Source organism: Archocentrus centrarchus, chromosome 11, assembly GCF_007364275.1.
Source record: "Archocentrus centrarchus isolate MPI-CPG fArcCen1 chromosome 11, fArcCen1, whole genome shotgun sequence".
Lineage (NCBI taxonomy): Eukaryota > Metazoa > Chordata > Actinopteri > Cichliformes > Cichlidae > Archocentrus > Archocentrus centrarchus.
Window position 1 is genome coordinate 25,955,468 of NC_044356.1, and position 21,153 is coordinate 25,976,620.

The window sequence follows — 21,153 nt, forward strand, 5'->3', positions numbered from 1 at the left end:
CCTTTTCCACCAGTCAAATTCTCATATTCAGTCTCGGGTCAGTTTTCCTTTTTTGGATACATCCAGGGAGGTTCACTAAAATATCATGGACCTTAAACTCCTAAACAGAACAAGAGCCTATCATCGTGATCCTTAGACACCTCTCTGTTCTTTTATTTGCACATTTTTGCACAAATTCTGTACTTTTTATCCAGTAAAAAACAAACATGTAGATATGCATGATAAAAGATCATTTAAGGAAAAATTGCATTATTTCATTCAATGTACTTCTGCACTTCTTTTTAAGGGATAGGTAGGTAGCCCTTTATTACAGCAGACAAGAGCACAGGTGTTAAATTTGAATAATGATAGCTATGTCTATCCAGGTACACAACACTAGAATCCTCAAACTCCATCCATCCATCCATTTGTATCCACTTATCCTTTTCAGGGTCACATTTTACACCTGTGCTTTCCCTGCTGTTTTGTCAAAATGTCTTCATGAAAAAGAACTCAATGCGGGTTCTTTCAAAGAAAGTTACCTTGTTTATTCATCTGGTTCACAAACACTGGTGAGTTTCAATGCCAGAAGTAACCCCGCAGGCCTGCACAGCTATCAGATCAAGCTGATGGTGCTGGGTCTGAAATCACATGCACCCACAGTTGAACTAATATTTTGAATGCCTAAGTGTATTCACACTAACAAGTATGACTACTCGCTGTATGAATACTGCAATAGTGTACACAGTCAGAAAGCTGACTGTGGAAGGCTTTACACTGCTAACCCTCAGTGGTTGCCCTCTTATCTACATACTGGAAAGGGATGAACCACCCACCCAGTTTTCAAGGTGCAGCAGGAAGAAACATCTTCGGCACCAGTGTTGCCAACTTAGGGACTTTGTCGCTAGATTTAGCGACTTTTCAGGCCCCCCAGTGACTTTTTTTTTTCCCAAAAAGTGACTAGCAACAAATTTAGTGACTTTTTCCAGTGATGTTGGCATCTTTTGGAGATAGGCCAGATACCTGAAATCCTCCGCTGTCGCTGTATTTTGTGTACATACTGCCTTTGTACTGCATCCCTTCCTATGCTTTGGCATCGCCCAGACCTTGCTTCGACACCAACTGACCATGACCATGATGACCATGGATATAAAGCATAAAATTATCAAAAAACATGAGCAAGGTGTGCATGTTGCTGTCTTGGTGAGGGTAAGAGTGTGCCAAAAAAGGCAAAAGAAGGAAGAGAAGATTAGATCAAGTGAAAAATCATTAAGTTTAGTGATCTCCTCCACTTCCATCTCCGCCAACATCTTTGTCTTTTACTTAAAACCAATTAATTTCTTTACATTCTCTTTTGTTATACTGTATGCAGTATTATTTTTCTACATTATTTGTTTATAAAGGCATTTTCTTATTAATAAACGTAAAAAAAAATGGTTTCGGGGGGGCGGGAACAGATTAATGACGTTTCAAATAATTTCTATGGGAAAATTTGATTTGACATAGGATCAAATTAAGTTACGAGCTAAGTCACAGAACGAATGAAACTCGTATGTCAAGGTACCACTGTATTTATCTAAATGACCAATTATGCAAATTAGGCAATGACATGATATAGCGATGTTTAGGACAACCAATAGCTACTTTCCTTACTGAGGAGTTGGCGACAGTGTTTGGCAGTGATGGCAATGCTGAAGCTAGCCAGCTAGCTAACAGTGGCAGGTAAAACCACACATAATGTGTGTTTAATGTTTGTGTTAAATCATCATCTTCACTATGGACAAATTTAGCATTGCGTGCAGTCAAAGGCACAAAAAGTTGCAGATGTTGCTGATATCAGACTGACTCTGTCTTATGGCAACAAAAAAGATCTTTTTGGATATGTTGTTTGTGTATGTTATTTAACCTTCTCAAAACTGCCTCAGTCATTACCTTAAGTTAGAGTTCAACCTTAATCTCTCACCACAAACTTTGCACACTCTCTTTAACACATCCACTCCCATATGGGTGACCACTCGACCCACACAGAGGGAACACTGTGTCTAGGAGCTGGCTGATAAAAGCACAGGAGACAAGGACAACTGATTATGGTTTCTCCTTACCATGAACATTATAAACGTCTTATCAGTTGCATTAAATGAAAGTAGAACAATGCAGTGGCCAGGCTGAGGACACAGCAGCCTGAAGTGCGGTATTAGAATATTTGAAAGTGTCGTGGGGATATTAAGAAGCTCCCAGATGTGATATTAACCCAAGAAACAAAACCAGCAAATCAGCAGAGATTGAATAAGCTGTAACTTTTATTGCACATTCCTGTTTGGTCTTGCAATGACCTTTCACCTTTTTGAACTTTTAAGACCTCGGTCTCGACCAAACACTCGAGTCAGGAGTGGGACGAAGTTGCCCAGAGTAACTCATCACAGGTCAGATTCCCTTAAAGAGTTTGATTTGAAGCATAGGGAGGTCACACTGAGCTCAGATCTGTGACTTATGGGACTTCAGGTGTTTGTGTTGACTGCATTACCCACAAACCAAATCACTGTATAGAGCAGGATCAATGGGGGAGGGACAGTAGTGACATCATGGAGGGCACCAGAAAGTATTCAAGGGAGCATGATGTCACCTTCTTGACTCCACTTTGATGCTCTCCCCCAAATACTTCCTTTATAATCTCAAGGCTTTACTGCCTTTTCCGTCCTTCTTTGCTTCCTGTCCCCCCACATCCCCACCCCCCCCAGATCTCACATAGGCTATCATTCTTAGTAGTTTTTTTCTTCTCATTTTCTTGTGACAGTACCTGCAACATGCTTCAAATCTTCATTTTGGCAAACCACAAATAAATTAAAACACAAACATTCATATAACACAATGTGACATTTTTAGGACGCTTAGAAAGAAAAGAAAAATACATACAGTACAGAACCCAAAAAAAGAAAAAAATATATACCAGGAAAAGAGAAGCATTTGCATTTTTGTTTTTTTCCCATATTTTTCTCACTTTTCTTGAAAAAAAAAAGAGATACAGTAGCTAGCTACCAATCACATATCACATGCAGATATATTACAACATAATCAGTTCACCCAGTTAGTGTCTGCAAACTACCGATCTAAACTATATCACAAAAGTATTCTCTTGAAACCAGCAAACACTCAGGTTTTTGAGATATTTTGTCATTTTGTCGACCCTGAAATGACTAGCCAAATTCAAAGAGGACTAACGCGCTTTCGTACATGATCACATACCAGATGGTGGTGTCTTTGTTTCTTTTTTTTTTTTTCTCCATGATGGGAGTGTGACACACACATCTGCTCACACTCATACACAGAATTTGTCAACCGCAAAACGTGACACAAAGGGAGCTTCAGGACAAGGTGTGACCTGATTCGTATTTCGCATGCTGGCTCAGCGATTTTTGAACATCCCGCGCTCGAGGGTTGCGGAGCTGAGAGCTGACTCCTATACCCCAACCCTGCCTCCACCCCCCCTCCCCCCAAAAAAAAATCGAGGCAGGAGAGGAAAGTGACAAAATGTCACCGCCGAGCTGAAGCTCTGACATCCTCCATCCTTCTGCTCTTGCGGCTCTCCTCTAATGACGCTCTGCTGAAATGTCAGAGCAATTAGCAGCCTTCTCTCTGACATTTAACTGGCGGAGAGCAAAACAAACAGAGCCCACTGGACAGGGTGGAGAGATAGTCTGCAGCTAGTAGGCTCTCGGCTGATTGAGACTGACGCTGCTGCAGTCGTACAGTTAATAGTAGATATTTATAAAGTCCTTTTAAAGGTTGGAACTCTGCGCCTCTCAAGTAATCACGGCCGTCTTCGGCCATTTTCAAGCCACCTGACATTTCCGAGAAGCAGCCGGCAGTGATCAAAGCTCCCACGATTCCCTCCCATCGCTCTGTTCTCCTGCCTCTTGCCTTCAGCCTCTCGCTTTCAGCAGACATCAGTCAGACGGGCTCCGAAGCGCACTCATTTAAAGCAGCACTCCAGCACGCTCCTGTCTGTCTTCATTTCTAGGTGTTACCGCAGAGGCCGCAGGTGTACGCTCCAAGTCTGCGAGCTGTGCGAATGTCTGGGTGAGGTTAAGCCGACCTTTTCTTCTTCATCGGAGAGACAGACGAGGCTACGTGCACGCAGATATTCGGTCACAACTACACGCGCGTTTGCAGCAATAATAATCAGGAGCTGATGTCAACAGCGGGACAAGACGGCGAGTTAATTTAGCAAAAAAAAGCCAGCACTCCCTTTAGACCTTAGTGTCATTCACAGTAAATCATATTTGTGTGTTTACAGGGTTGTCTCCCTTACTCACACGCGCACATACACATACACACGCACACTGAGGCCTAGCCTTCAGCTGTACCATCTGGTATCTAAATCATGGGAATTATAGTCTTCATTCCTCTCCTACACACACACACAAGAACATGAGAGAGAAAGAGAGGTGACTGACTGTCGTTCTATTTATCATACATACAGTAGTTGCTGCATAAAGCAACATGACTTTTTTTCTCCATTAAAAATCAATATCCATCTACGCAACAGTGAGCTCTAAATTTAGCCACAAGAGACGGAGAGTAGGAAACAAAGCGAGCTAAAGAAAGAGACAGAGAGAGAGAGAGAGCACAGCTCCATGTAAATTACAATCTTCATGTTGCGTTGAACTGTGAGCAACTGCACAGTCAAAAGAAAGGAGAAATGAAGGTGCGAATGAGTGAGTTTAAACGCCAGTGCGCTGCCCTTCTATTAAACATTAACAGCTTCATTTATATGCAAATGACCCGACAGCTACAGAGAGAGAGAGAGAGATGGTGGGATGTAATGCCAGTTCAAGAGAAGAAAGGAATGAGGGATGGAAAAGGGAGGTGAGGATGGGCGGGATTGCAAGGACAGGAGAGGGAGATGAGTCTCCTTCATTCAGTAGTCTTTCACATGGGTGGAAAAGCCCACACTGTCCGATTTGTCCCACTGAACATGCATGTGTGTGCGTTGAGAAAAAAAAAAAAGGAAATCCACCAACAGTGGCACACGCTCCCAGCTGATGTCCGATGTAGTGACGCACACCCACACACCCACACCCCCTCACCCACCCGCACGCACACACACTCTGCCCTCTCAGGTCTTTCTGAAATCGTGGAAAGAATCCCTGGGTGAGAGGGAGGTCAACCAAAAAGTTGTTTCTAGGTGGAGTGATGGTGATGACTGCATGTCAGCTCTTCTGGAGATGGTGACCAAAAGCAAAATAACAAAACAAATTCAATAACACAGAAAACCAGAAAAAGAAAACCTTGAGTGAAACAGTGAATGGTGAAAAATGAGAGATTGTTGAGTTAGCGTGGTGTGTCGTTTTGCATGTCGGGGCTAGCTGGGTTTGTCCGGCTAGCGCGGGGGTCGGAGGGACGGCGTCGGGGCATTCAGCCGTCAGACACGGGCGGGGACACCCAGCCGTACTTCTCGTGGGTCTTCACCAGGGATTTGAAGGTGGCCTCGGCTTCCTTACGGCTGAAAGCTTTCTTGGACTTTCCTGCTTTCCTACATATACGGCCCTGTAAGAGACGGAGATACAAAGGAAAAGGGCAGGGGGCAGGAAGAGGGAACAAGGTTAGCGCTGTGTGGAAAAGATCAGTAAGATACAGAAGCAATCAAACTATCCACTAAGGAGTCTGAACACGTGAGCTTTGTCATTTTAGGAATGATGCACACAGGGATCAGTTACCTAATCTCAGTTAAACGAGCAACACCATGATAGAGGTGTAGCAGACATCAAGCCAACATTAACCATGGGAATTTACATTTTGTAATAACAAACCTACTGCAGTGTTTTGGAAAGCTTGTTTTTCCCTTGAATGATTCCACCAAAATCCAGTGATACTATTTACATCATAAAGTTGTTGCCTGTTCTATTTCCAGGCATCAAATACTGCTGTTTCATCAAGCTGCTGACTTCTCACTGAGGCTTTGCGTTTGGTGATACACCTGGTTCACTTCGACAGTAAGATGGGTCTCACTCACAGCTCGCCACATGTGGATGCTTGTAAAAAAACCATCAAGGTCATGTTTAAATTTACAGTGTGTTGGGGTGCAGGAAAGCATAGCAGCATAGCATCGCAATATTTTGCGTGGCGATATTGCATTGATACCAAATATCTATATTTTCTTACATAAATTAAAATACTCTGGGAATACTACAAACAAGAGGGCTCATCTCATGCACCACTGTCCTGACATAACATTAACCGATCAAGTTTACATTAAATCGACATAAATGGTTGCCCAGAGCTTGAGGGGGTTGCACAGTCACGACTACTTTTGATTGCAAGATGACTGTACAGGTTGCCTGATAGGAGGCAACCTTTCTGCACAGTTGCAGTCTGACCTGGACTGACTGCAGTCACACTCAGAGAGATTGTCGAAGGTTTGCAAATAATTGCTGTCTAATTTATAAATGCAGACAGATTGCCAACATGTTGCCATCAGTCTGAATGAGTCTTTGTCAATGAGCACAACTCGAGGGGACTCGACTCAACTGGTTGTTTCCTGGTTATATTCCTACAGGACAGGAAGGTTGCTGAGTGCAAATACATTAGTTAAATATGAATTTCTGTTAAATGTGATTTGCAGACAGCAACAGATATGTGATTTTTGATGATTTATCACAGTTAATTGCTGTATTATCAGAAACAGACTGCAAGTAATTGCCAACTTGATAGCAATCAATTGCAGACTGATATCAGACTGACTCTGTCTTATGGCAACATTTATGGCAGATTTAAGCGACAGAGTTGGTGTGCTTGACAATCTCATTTTTTAGCAAAAAAGCAAAAACAAAAACAAAAAACTGAAGTGACATAACTTCTTCTTATTGGACAAAACAGTTAATGAGAAAATTTAATTTTGAGGATGTAATTTGGTGATAAAGGTGATAAATTGCAATATATGCTACTGCAATACTTGGCATATTGCAAAATGTTAAAAATTGGGAGTGAAGTATTGTGATAATATCCTATCGTGGGGTGTCTGGTGATTCAGCATGCAGGGTTAAAGTTGTGAAGTCCATAACTTAAACCCAAACCACAACGCTTGTCTGAACCTTACCAAGTATCTTTTAGTGCCTACGTGTAACCAACAAGACACAAAGGAAAGTTAAGCTCCTAACGGGACACAAACTACATCCCTGCCGACAAGCCCTTCACTCCATCACCACATCACTGCTCCTCCACTTAAGGTAACAAAGTCTCTGCTGTTCTTTAAAAGGAAACTGCTTTCTCTCTGCGTCCAATAACGCTGCAGACACACATGACACTGCGTGTGCGTCTCTGTGATACGCATCTGACAGAAGCAGGCTGCTATTATTTTGTCAGTTTCATAAAATGCAGACCTTTAAAGGAAGTGTATCTTTAAATTTAAAGAAATTATATATTTGACAGTGTGTCGAGTTATTTCAAACTGCATTGACGATTCACAAGACGCTGGTGAAAGTCGCACTCCTGACTTCTGTGTTTGCTTCTACACTGCAACGTCTGCCAGAAAAGCTATTTCCATGCAGTACATTTGTTTGACTAGCTCTGTGTCTAGAGGAAACCTCCAAATTATGAATGGTTTTTCACTAAATTGGACAGATCCTGAGCCATAAAACTATTGATTAGATGTCAGCCATGATCTAAATCTAGGCTCTCTGCCATTGGGTGGCAAATTTTGTTAAGCTGTATAAAACTAAAGGCGGCCGAGGCTCTCTTCCTTCACTTTGAAACGTTATTTTTTCAAATAAGCAATCGGTTCCTGTTGAAATGTTACAGTTTTCGTTTTTTATGTTGAAAGATTTCGATCTGCCTCTGACTTCAAGTGGAATGTATCTAACTTGTCTTAGCAGGTAACACTGTAACATTAAAAATGGCTACATTTGTTTTTATTGCAGTAATTTTGTAATGTGACAAATAACTTCAAAAAGGAATGTGACACAACACTTCTTAAAGGCAGAAGATACTCAGTTAACACTGACAGAACATGCAAACTAAGCTCAATATCTATTAGATAAAACTAACAGAAAAACTTAAAGTACTTTTAGGAAAATTAATCTATGTGAAAATTGCCCATTCCCCTCCAGCCATTCAGGACATTATAACAAGATGGTAGAAAATTAAGTTCAATCCAATCTACTGCAGCTTTCAGAGGCCTTGATTTCTGATATATTTGCTGCCTGTTCCCATTCATTTTGATTTTCCAAAAGCAGAATATCATTTTGTGAAACTTCAAAAGCCAGCACATATATCAAAACATTACTGTGTGATCTGGATACGCACTGTCAGATCAAAAGGTTCATAATTGTCAGCGGTCCTGCCAAGCGTTTTCTGAAAACACTGTTTTTTTTTTCTTAAAATTCTTTCCAGACCGTACACAGAAAGACAGAAACATAGCCCACATATACACATGGATGAAGTTGATGGTGAATGCATAGCTGCAGGAGGGATGTTGACAAGACAGATGGTCTGAAAGCAGGTTGACCAACAACGGATCAATGTTTAAAGGCAGGGAAAAAAGCTTTTAAGACATCAGGCTCAATCAGAAGTGAAAATATACCCTCTAGTACTCTGGGAAATGGGGAGATAAGTGAAGAGCAGAAGCACCCACGGCATTATATGATGAAAATGTTGTGTGTGTTTTTCTCTCTCTCTCTCTCTCTCTCTCTCTATATATATATATATATATATATATATATATATATATATATATATATATATATATATATATATATATATATATATATATATATATATATATATATATATATATATATATATACACATATATGGAACAAAGTATACATAAAGGTCCATAACTACCTCATGTCTAATAAAAAGCATTGTGATATCTGACTTAGGGATTTTCACTAGGCACCATGTTGCTGAAGCCCTCCCTCCTTCACATGTTGGGCTAATAATAAATGATGTGGTTGTGATGGGGGTGGGGGGAAGGAGAAAAGTGGAGTGGGTGTCAACTGAAATGATAAAGCTGCTTATTCTGTTATTGGCAGCAAGCCTTGCCTGAAGAAGGCTGTGTAGGAGGATGAATGGAAAAAAAACAATAATGCTGAAAAAAAAAAAAAAGAGAATGCAAGGAGACATGCAATGCCATGACACCACAGCCTGGACAAAGGTGTGACTCATAGCAGTGCCACTAGCCCCCCCGTGTTAAAATAACCTGAGAAACACGGGAGATTCACAAAGAGAAGCCTGTACAGTACAGTACAGTAGCTCTCTGTGCACTGGTCAAACTGCAGCTTAAATTTTGTGGTTATTCATAAGAAAATGCCAGGCACTTTATTGTATCTAACTGTACACGCTATGAAAGACTGTATCACTTCCCTTTACCCAGAGCATTTTCTTGGCAGGGAGGCTCCGAGGTTTTCCACTGAAACCAATACTAACACAATTCCCTCAGTTGGTGAGTGCCTCTGCATGCTGCAGCGCAGTGCAGAAAAATGATACACCCATTTTTTTTGCATCTTGCACCTTAAGCTTCAGCTTCTGCGTGGAGTAAGCGGAGTCAGTTTTCTGCAGTTAAGTAGGCTCGTCATCGGCATAGTGACGTGACATCTGAGAGGCTAAACAAGACGGCCACGATCTTCTTTTCAGTCATTTTCTGTCTGCTGCTTTTGGGAATCGGGCTCATTTTCTTTCTTGCCAAGAGTTAAAAAGATAAGATTGATACTGCCCTCATATTCATCTGTATGCAGTGCACTGTATGAAGCAACAGCTGGTGGCTAGTTAGCTTAGCTAAACCCTGAAAAGCACTAACCTGGCTCTGAGACATTTACATACTAGTACTACTGCTACAAAAGCTATTCAGGCTACACTGTTTTATCTCCTTGCTTTATAGCCAACAGCTGCTATTGCATCACCTGTACAACTGGCAGTATATGTTAAGTTAAAATATATTTCTAGTTATTCTTTAGCAGTGCTATAGTGTGAGTGCTTAGTCCTCACAATTAACATTCATTTTTTAAATTGTGAATGTATTAGCAGCTAGACCCTACTAAACCAATGCTTTTTGGTATTTTACCTGCACAAATGCACATAAACCCTGTATAAGCTGCTTGAGTTCTAGTTATACAGTTAATATAATTACATGATTAGTGCCTGTGGCCCTTGTTTGACGTGTATTAGCAAAAATCAAGAAGGAGAGGTACTAATTTTTAGAAGCTTGCATCTAGCACCGTCTTACTCAAGGGGCCGAAAGATATCAGGTCATGTTACTTTTTTCTGCCTCATCACCAAAATAGAGTTCAGAGGGAATCTAATGGACCAGTGGAAACTGCAAAAATGTTAATGTCCTTAAAGAAGATGTCAGATTTAAGACTGCATTTCTAAATTGGAGGACCGACGTCAATCCTCAGCTGCCATGACATCTGATGAAGATCACTGTGTGCTGTTGCATACTTGCTCGGCTATTTTGGGTCAAAAATGATGCAGGGGATAAAAGGAGATGAGGTGAACACTGAATGATCTGCAGATTAGCGTTAGAGTTTCCATTCCTGTAGCAACAGTGGCCTGATTTCATTGTAGGGCTTAGAGACACTCAGGCCCTCTCTCTCTCTGTGTTTGTCACTCTGTCTCTCCAACAGACACTTTTGAAAACCTCGTCCTATTATTCCCCCCCCCGCTGGACTTTTATCAGTCTTGACGTCAGTTCCAATTATTAATGTCCATTATGACAAGTGATTAAGTTTCATATGGAGTTTTACACGTGACACACTTGAAATGAAGTCAGACAACTGAAACAATGCAGAATCTGGCTGACCTCATCTCAATAATGACGACAGTTGTGATTTTTTTTAAGGCTGATTAGCATGCTTGAAAACCCCCGAACTTCACCATCACAGTTTTTTGACTTGTTTTGAAGAACCGACTGCATGACTCACTGAGTGACTCACTCAGATAAGATATTATACGCAGCGTTGCCTTGGGATTTGTTTTCTGCTTCTCTTTTACAAAACCACATTAAAGGACAGGCTCTTCTTCTCTCAAATAATGGATCAACACATCCTTTAAAATGTAAAACAAACCGACGGGGTTTCACCTGAGCGGCGCTCCCTGAAACCTGCTCAGCTTCTCTCTGCAGCCAGAGGCCTGAATACAGATTACGCAGGCTGACAAACGCAGATAATGCCCCGACTGGCGTCTGTCAGGGAATACTGGAAAAAAGGTGTAATGTGTTGTTCTCTTTTGAAATCACATGCAAACTCATTATCCATGCGTCTCACCATATGGTTGCTGTCACCACCTCAAAATGGCAGGTTCCTGCCTTTGACGGATATGTTTATGGCGTCCGGCTATTGTTAAAGACGTGTGACTACCCCTGGTGATCGATGTCAGAGAAGAAGGTACCCTAAAGTGAACTTGTTTTCACACCGAGCGGAAGGCAGTTTCTCATTTGTTTGGTTGTTATGTGGAAGATTTTGTGAGCAAATGAGCTGTTGTTGTGTGTCTGTGAGAGACAAAGGGATGGAGAATGACAGCAACAGCCAGGCCACAATGCTGAAAGTGCAAAGAGGAAGTGTGCGAATGAGAGACTGTGAATTGTATACTGATGCACAAGCTTGTATAAAAGTTTTTGACTCTGGGGAAATGGAGTGTCAATTACCTCTACTGTGCTTGGAGTCATCTGGGAGAAAGTCTCAGTATGACGCATCCAAAGATGGACGAAGAGACAAAGTAAAGAAAGATCTGCTTGCAAGAGAACCAACAGGCAATCAAATGGGTGTGTGTCTGTCTGGGCGAGTTCCACTGAGCGAGTGCCCCAAGCCTATGCAGTGCCATGTCAGTGTTTATCTATTTCAGCTAAGCGCTCGCTCATTGAGAGGGACACACTTGTGTAGAGTGGCTGCCGGGTAATAGAGATCAGTCAATGGGCAGACCAGGGAAGGCCCCACTGATGGTGGGAAGCAGCTTTGAGGCCGGGGGGGGGGGGGGGGGGGGGGGGGGGTTGCATAACACAGACATGTGCTAAAAAGGGTCGGGATAAACAAACAGGGATCAGTGTCATCATCATCATCCTCAAAGGGGAGCCCAGTGGGACTGATGGTGGGGTCAATAGAGGGTCCAACCAATGATTGTTAGTTTCACTTGTCTAGGTTCCATAATCTGCACATTATCACACACTATTTAATGATGGGCACAGTGTAAAAGAGCAAGAAATCACAGAAAACGTGATGTTTTAAAGAGGAATTCCATTGATTTTACACATGAAGTTCAGGTTTCTCATCATAGGGATGATGAGGGATTCTGTGAAAATTCCATTTTTGTTTAACTCCAGAGGGTGCTTTCCAAAGACGAAACAAATAACCCGAAACAAATTATATCATCGGGGCTTTCTCAGGGTTATGTGTGTTTAGAAATCCAAATATCTCTTTTTTACAAACACATACACAGATCTATATATATAAATAAAAGAATCCCCACTTACTCTATGTGTGATCTTTTATTTGCCCTTTAAGCCAGAGGCCTGGAAGCTTGAGGGTCCTTCAGTGTCTTAGCTGTTCCTAGGACTCCGCACTTCTGAACAGAGATCTCAGATATAATTTCCTGGAATTTGCTGGAGCCACTTGCCCTGCTCTGGTGCTCTGTCCAGAGTGTTCTGATTACCACGGGGACCACTGTTACCTTCACCTTCCACATCCTCTCTAGCTCCTCTCTCAGCCCTTGGTATCGAGCTTCTCGTGTTCCTTCTTCCTGATGTTGCTATTGCTTGGTATTGCTACATCTATCACTGCAGCCTTCTTCCTCTGCTTGTCCACCACTACTGTGTCCAGTTGGTTAGTCATCACCAGTTTTTCTGTCTGTATCTGGAAGTCCCACAGGATCTTAGCTCGGTCATTCTCAACCACCTTTGGGGGCACATCCCATTTTGACCTTGGGACTTCCAGGCCATAGATGGCACAGACGTTCCTGTATAGTATGTCGCCTGTGGCATTCCATGTATGTCCTGCCATCTTAATCCATTTCTGTGATTCCCTCATCTCTACTGAAACAATATTTACAGAGAAATTGCTGAAATAGGCCTTTAATTTAGTTTGGTCAGATTTGATCTTTGTTGTGATGATGTCAGTGTCTGTGATGATGGTTTTAATTTCAATAAATCTGCCTCTTATGCTTCAGTCTAATTAATGCATTGCCCAGTCAATGCTTGATTGACAATTAAATAAAACTGAGAAAAGCACCACTCATTTCTTCATATTGTTTTGCTTCCAGTGAGACAGACTTTCCTCTATTTTATGAAGCGGCCTTCTCCAGGCTCCAGTTTTTCTTTGGACATTGGCTGCTTTTACACTCATTTTCAGTTCAATCCTCGTCCCTGAACGTTTTCACAGGAATGTTTTTGTTTCTTTATTAAGCCACTTGACACTGACCTATGAATAATTCAAGCATTCAAAAAAAGACCAACTAACTCAGGGGATGAACCAGTCTTGTGTTTATACATAACAACTTAGCAAAGAACCAATTTTAAATATTTTTAGGCACTTTGTTACCAGCAGCCTGTCACAAAAACACATAATTTGTTTCCATTTCTTTAGTGCACAGTTTGACAGGCATAAAATAATATTTCTGCACCAACAAGGTGATTCCCAAACTTGAAAACTTGGCATATTTAGAACAGTGTGCAGTGTGTCCTTTAAAAACTTGAGGCAACTGGACAAGTGGAGAACAAAAGAAGAAATGTCAGGCCTAAAAAACTCAATACAGCAGATGAACAGTATCTGAAAGTCATGCCATTAAAACAGGAAAAAAAAAATTGAGCAAAGTCCTGACACAGGTCGTGAGAGATGCATCTGGCCCTTCAGCTGATCCATCTACTGTTTGCTGAAGCCTCATCAGAAATGGTCTCAGTGGAAGGATGGCTGTCAAGAAGCCATTCTTAAGGAAGGTACATGGGGAGGAAAGGTGGGGGCTCTGTCATGGTTTGGGGATTCATTTCACCGAGTGGTGTTCGGGATCTTTTCAAAACTGATGAAATTATGGCAATGATCACAAACACACTGCCAATGCAGTAAAAGCATACCTGGATAGAAAAACACACAATGGAACCCTATCGGTCATGGACTGGCCTCCCCAGAGCCCGGACTTCAACATTATTGAAGCAGTGTGGGATCATATTGACAGAGAACAGAACAAAAGGCAGCCAACATCCAAAGAAGAGCTTTGAATGTCCTTCAAGAAGCCTGGAGAACTATTCCCAAAGACTACTTAAAGAAATGACAAGAAAGCTGCCTCACAGAGTTCAGGCTATGTTGAAGAATAAAGGTGGTCACACCAAATATTTCAAACTTCCAAGCTCATTAGAATTGTGCAAACTGCTTTTGCCTGTATTTCCATGTTCAGAATATCATTTCTCATGAAGAAAATGCACAGGACAGAACCACAGAAAAAACTTGTTTAAATAAGATCTAGAAACGCTGCTACCTTCTCTGGGCCTGAACTTGTTTAAGGCTGAGGCAAAGTGGACTGACCAATCAAAACTTTAATATTAGGCTTGCTGTCAGCACCTAGTTCAAAGCCAGCGTCTGTGATGGCATAGGGATGCATTAGCACACACAGAGTGACATTTATCCTCAACTTACTTAACTTCTAAGGAACCACTGAGATGAATGATTTATCCAGGTTTTGGAGCAGTGTATGTTGCCGTGCAGATGACATCATTTTTCAGGAAAGGCCTTGCCTGTTTCAGCCATAATAAAACACATTCTGCATGTCTTGCAACAGCAGAGTTAAACCTGCCTGCAGTCCACACCTGTAACCCATTTCAAACACTTGGTTTATGGTGTAGTAGTTAACACATTTGCCTTGCATGCGAAAGGAGGAGACATAAAACTAACCTCACGAGGTCACAAGCTAGTGTACTCCTCGTGCCAGTCCCAATCATGGATGAATGGGAGGGTTGCATCAGGAAAGGCATCCGTCACAAAAACTGTATTAAATCAAACATGCAGATCCTTCCACTGTAGAGACCCTTCTATTATTTCCCAACCCTCGGGAAATAATACAGCAGCTGAAAGGACAAGGCTTATTATACAACAAAAAAAAAATTAGGAGGCTCTGGACTGCTGAACAGCTGAACTCTTACTTCAACCAAAAACGGAAAGAAAAAAAGTTTCCCAATCAAAACTACAGCAATTGGTCTCCCCAGTTCCCAAACACTTACACAGTATTAGAAGAAGAGCTGATGCAACCCGGTGGTAAACATGTGCCTGTCACAGCTTTTTTGAAACTCGTTGCTTGCAGCAAATTCAAAAAGCGCCTAAATTTTTCAAAAATAAAGTCAGATTTCTCACTGTTGTAGTGCATTCAGTTCTCATTTATATTTCACAGTGTCCTAACTTCTTTGGAAACTGGGTTGTATTTTTGAAGTGCAAATAATAATGGAAATTTTGTGGAAGTGTTTTGCTTTGTTTACAAATTAACGAGCAAGTATTAAGCTCCAGTTGCCGCTGGTATACTGTCTGAACTGTACTCCACAGACAACCACAGAGATTAAGATTAATTACAAAATTGGATGCCATTACAAAAACACCTACACTAAACTTGACGCTCCTCGGTGCACCTCAGTTTGTGTGATGGTGAGTGTGTGTCTGTGCTTCCTCACAGGTGCGCAGGTGGAGGCACATGTCGCTCTGTTGACTCTCAGCTCAGCACTGTGTCACTCATGTATCCTCTCACACTAAAAATAGGGAAGGAGCTTCTAAACCGGCCTCATCACTATTGTCACAGGGAACCGGTGGCCAAGGACACATAAATATATCCTGTGTATTTAGTTATTTATATACAGATGTATGTGTGTGTGTGTGTGTGTGTGTGTGTGTGTGCGTGCATGCCTGTGTTCTGTCTGTCATGATTAAAAGACTATTACACCTCTCAGAAAACTAGGACGCAGTGCACACAAGTGCCTGTGGAGACACAGATGCACAAAAGAGGAGAAGAGATAAAGAGATACACACACACACACACACACATGCTCATGCACACTCACTCAGACACACACACACAGGAATAATTAATCAATATTGTTTCCATTAGCAAACCGGAGAAGGAAGACACTGCACCATAATTAGGAAACACTGCAGAGCTGCAACCTCATCTCATCAAGTGGTAAAAAAAAAAATCAAGACGTACACACGCACAAACACAGACACCCCCACCTCCCCAGTGTGCTTAGTGTTTTTTTTTTGTTTTTTTTTTGCATGACCTCTCTTCATGACAGATGCTAAATGACCACAGATGACTCGGAAATGATGTTTAGTTATATCATCAAAGGCAAAAAAAAAAGAGAGACACTAAGGTTAGGGCAGGGGAGTGCAGTGACGGTTTACATAAGGTTTAATACATCAGCAATGTCCCACTGCTGATTCCAAAAGAGCGCGAGTCAGCGAAGAGAAAGGGGGCAGAGTGTACAGATGAAACGGCTGGAATGCATTAAGGAAAAACGATTCTTATCTGGGTGGAGAACAGAATCTCTACTCAGCCTTTAAACAATTATAGCCGGGAGTGCATTTAGAGATACAGCCATTTTCACTGGAATTGCAGAGCTGCTGCTGCTGCTGCTGCTGCAGTGCACTGGGGATGTGAAAAACAGATTTGACAGGATTACATAATCCCGACACTCTAAGTCACTGAGGTCTACTAGGTAAGGCAACCCTGCTGTCTCTATTCATCCATATGTCTTTCTACCCATCATCACGTGTAGAATAATTGCTTTATTCATCTTTTAGAATGGCCTAATGGGACTACAGATTTTGTTAGACTGCATTAGAGAATGCAAAGAGACTTTTCCATTGCATGGCAGTGGGTCTTTGTTGTCAAAGGATGCTGATTTATGGAGGTGATAAAAGGAGAGCACAGCGCAACTGCAGAGAAGATCTGGCATAAAGGAGACACTGACGGTTGCACTGCACGAAATGGCCGCAGTAAAGTCACATAAAGATTAATAATATTCACAATCAGGGGTTTGCTCATAGCAGAGAGGAGGGGGAGTGAGGAGAGGAGCGACCTGAGATATTACAGTGATGCACTTACAACCCACGGAGGACAGAAAATGCTATAAATAGGCTCAATGTACATATTATGGTGTAGTTTGGTGTGGTGTAGTTCCATGATATGTTAATATGCTTATTTCAGGAATCTTTCTGCCAAACATGCCTTGAGAACCATGAAAGCAGGTTTGTTTTTGTTTTTTTGCATTCAAAATAGAGGAATGTACCAAAAACAGTTGCACAAATGCTGCTTGTAAACTCTTTAAAAATCTAAAAGCTGCACCACAATGTATACCTGTGCGTAAAAGTGGTTCTATGCGGTAATTAGGCATGATACATCAACACCAGTAATGGTAATAAATATACATGATAAACATGCCGGATGGTTGATGATATTCCAAGCAAGGACGCTCACCCACCAGCCCCTTCTTCCCCTCACCTGTCCTTTTACGAGGCTGGCAGCAAACTGTCTCATGACGGCCTCCACCGTGTAGGCACTGGACCATCCGCGGGGGGTCAACAGCTCCATGCATATGGCCCCGCCGTCCAACACGTAGCCGTTCTCCAACCGGGGCGTCAGGACCCGCATGAACGGCGGCGAGAAGGGGAAATTATCGGGAAAGGTGACGTTGAGCAGTATGAACTCGGTGCTAGTCTCCTTCATGTCCTGCCACAGCGCCGAGTCCTTGTCCACCTGGTGCAGCTTGACGTTCCAGTCATACAGGTTGTCCTCCACCAGCTCCACCGTAATGAAGTTGTCCCCTAACCTCCTGATCTCCTGTAGCTCCTTCATCAACCTTCGCGTCCGGACCTGGGTGCAGTGTTGCCGGTGAGGCGCCAGCGGTGGTATCGAGGAGGCACTGGTCGCTTTACTGCCGCCGCCGCTTCCTCCTCCTCCTCCTCCCGTCTGCTGCTTCTCCTTCGCATCCTTGCCCTGCTTATCCTTGCCGGACGGCTTGTCCTTGCCCTGCTGGTCCAGCTTCCTCGCTTTAATCTCCGGGGTGCTCAGGATGTTGGTTTCGTTGGCGGTCTGACAGTGTTTGTTGGTATTGTTTTTCTGGTTTCCTTTGCTCCCCTTTAACGAGCCTTGGTGGTGCTTTGGGTCCTCAGTGTCTCGGTCGTGCAGACGGATCAGACCGATCTTCCGCAGTAGGGTGGCCATAATTTTTATAGACTATGTTGCTCCGCCGATCCCCCCGCACAGGGGCGAGATTCACCCTTTCGAGTCGGTTCCCGGCTCAAAGAGACGACCTTTATTGATGCTGAATATTAACCTTCTTATACCGCAATCCCCCCTCCGTTCACTGCAGCCTCAGGATGAACACAACCGGCGAGCGTGTGCAGTTTTCTTCTCAGTGCTTCATCTCGCCAAGACTCGACTAAAAGCAGAAAAAAAAACAAAACAGTTAAACAACAAATGAATGCGAGTCCAGGTGAACAGTCGAATAAAACAGTTTTCTCACACAGACCAGTGGAATCCAGTCATGTTTCCTACAAGTGGACGGACATCATGTCTGTGACTGCAGTTGTTCAGTGATAGGACGATGCGTTACGCAGAAGCACAGAGGTGATCGTATAGAATATTTTAAGAGAAAGCTGCACAGTATCCATATTATAGAAAACAACAAGATATATGAACACGGTCTACAGCACAGAAGAATCAGGGGGAATCGCCATAATGCATTCCAAGGTTGCTATAGCCTGATGAACACACTGGATTCCTACGGCAAATAATGTAGAATAACGACTATGGAAGATAAATAAACAGAAATGTGTAAATATAGGGTCGTAACCCTTTCGCTATAAGGACACACAGGTTGGTATAAATACTATGGAATATATTATCCATTAAATGCCATGTAAACCAGTCTCCATATGATGAAAACCATACAGCCGATCCTAGGCTATATATAATAAAACGAATTTCCTCTTTATGTGCGTTCTCCTGCCCACAGACAAACCCGACACTACACCGAAATCCAGCCTTTTCTTACCTTGGTCTGGTGAAATGTCCGTTTAATGTCCCGTGATGTCCCGTTCTGTGTGCGTAAAAAAGAAAGAAAAAACGGGGGTCTCTAACCATCCAGCTGACCCGCTGTCGGTGAGAGCTGCAGTGAGGAGGAGAGGAAGAGCCTTTGATGTATGTGTGTGTGTGAGTATGTGTGTGTGTGTGTGTGCAGCTGCGGTAGCTTCAGCTTTAATGCAGCCGAGGACGAGCCAGCCCCCGGTAATCCTTCTCAGCCAGTCTGCTCTACACCGGCGACGTCACATTTCAAAATAAAAGTCCAGTACAAGGCAAACCGTACTGTGCTTCACCTGACGAATACCATCCGCAGCACAATAAATCAGCCTAACTACCTTTTTTTCCCTTCTATTTTACCATTACTAATAAATATCTATTTTTCATGCTTAATTAACGAGCAACACAATAAGGGGAAACAAGTAAACAACCCACTGGAAAATATAGGGTCAGGATAGGGGACAGTCTTAAAGTTACTAGATATTATTATTGTTATATTCTAAATTTAACAAATGTTAAACAAGGTGCCATATTTGTTATCATAACATTACTACTATTTTGATGGTAAATTGACTACTTCCTGGTTAATTCTGGCTAACTTGGTGTTTTGGAAGAGAAGAGGCTAAGCAGAAGGGAGACGCCAGGATGGTGTAATGCCTGCGTCACTGGCATTCACTTTCACTTTAAGTGTGCCTTTTTGTGCCCAGCAGTCAGCGCCTGTGTATTTTTACTCGGGTAGTGTTGTCTTATATTGTAAGCAGAGCTCAGCATTATTTTACAGGGTCATTGTAAATGACGAGCATTTTAAACAGCTTTCTTAGCTGCCTTTTGAAACACCTGTGTAAAGACTGAGGGTCCTCTTGCAGTTCCTTTGAAAAGTTTATAAATGCTTTAAAATGACCACTGCATCGATGAGCTGAAAGTGGTCAGATCTTTATCTAAATCACAGTTACAGACAAAGAAAACCTGAGCTGAGTAATCAGTGACAGTGCATTCTGGAAAAAAAACAGTGCACCTCTGTGCTCATGATTTCTTGGAATCATTTGTTTCAGCTAGGGAGCTCACATGACCTTTTTATCACAGCACACATCTTGACATGTCACTGGTGGAAACTGCACAGCTGTTTTGTGAGAGAAAAAAAAAGAGGAATGCACACTAACATCAAAACCTCATCCCAACTGTGAAACATGGTGGGGGGAGTATCAGGCTTTGAGCTGCTCAGGATGATCTGCAATAAGTAACGTCCATCCATTTTCTTAACTGCTTATCCAATTCAGCCTGTAGACTATTGCCAGCTGTCACAGAGCGAGAGGCGGGGTGCACGGTGTGGACAGGTCGCCAGTATATCACAGGGCTAGCACAGAGACAGCACTCACACCTACATCCAATTTAGAATCAACAGTTAACCTAACAAGCATGTTTTTGGAAGGAAGCTGGAGTGCCCAGGGAAAACATGCAAACTCCACACTGAAGGGCCCTAGATGACTCCAGGGCTTCCTTGCTGTGAGGCGATGCTGCTAACCCCATGCATCAGGAGGTTTTACAGTAGAATGAAGAGCACAACATCGATGAATTGGGTTTTGTAGGAGAAAAGGTCATAAATTCCTTCTCGCCATTGAACAAGTCTCCTAAGCAGCAACAAGAAATCTCTTATGGAGTTTGTAGTTGCTAAAGGTGGTTCTGCGAGCTAATAAAGTTAAGAGCTTGCTTACTTTTTCCAGCCTGTGCTGTGAACACTGACTCACATATATGTAGATTTTTTAAAAATTTTTTGTATGTTTGGATACTGGGAATTTTGATGTTTGCCTGAGTACAAAGTACTTTGGGTCACCTGTTGTTGTTTTAAATATGCTATATTAATCAAAGAGACTTGACAGGATCTCATAAAATGAAATCCTGTCAAAGACTTTACAAACTTTATTTCAACCGTTTCAGCAGGCTATACAGAATGTTAACCCTGCCAGCTTAATAATGGATGCAACAAACTGTCTCTGAAACTGTGCTTTTGTACTTTCAGTAGCAGAGTGATATGAGACAGAAAATACACACCTGATTATCTGAGAGCAATTTCAGGAACACCTGAATTGAGCAGGTACAGTATGAACTTTCCAGGGGACATTAAACATCACTGCC

General features: G+C 42.3%; 1 protein-coding gene across 1 annotated transcript; it reads right to left on the reverse strand.

Moving 5' to 3' along the window:
* Window positions 1–2,982: 2,982 nt before the first annotated feature.
* ube2ql1 (ubiquitin conjugating enzyme E2 QL1) lies at window positions 2,983–19,192 on the reverse strand. Its single transcript, XM_030740635.1, has 3 exons — window positions 18,995–19,192; window positions 17,440–18,379; window positions 2,983–5,526 (listed from the first exon to the last, which is right to left on the reverse strand). Exons 2-3 carry the CDS (start codon window positions 18,160–18,162, stop codon window positions 5,395–5,397), a joined length of 855 nt encoding a protein of 284 aa, XP_030596495.1. The 5' UTR covers window positions 18,163–18,379; window positions 18,995–19,192; the 3' UTR covers window positions 2,983–5,394.
* Window positions 19,193–21,153: the final 1,961 nt, after the last annotated feature.

Coding starts and splice junctions, on each gene's coding strand:
- ube2ql1 (XM_030740635.1), bottom strand. CDS start 18,162: ATGGCCACCCTACTGCGGAAGATCGGTCTGATCCGTCTGCACGACCGA. Junction 5,527..17,439: donor CCAGCCTCGTAAAAGGACAG/GTGAGGGGAAGA, acceptor CGTCTCTTACAG/GGCCGTATATGTAGGAAAGC.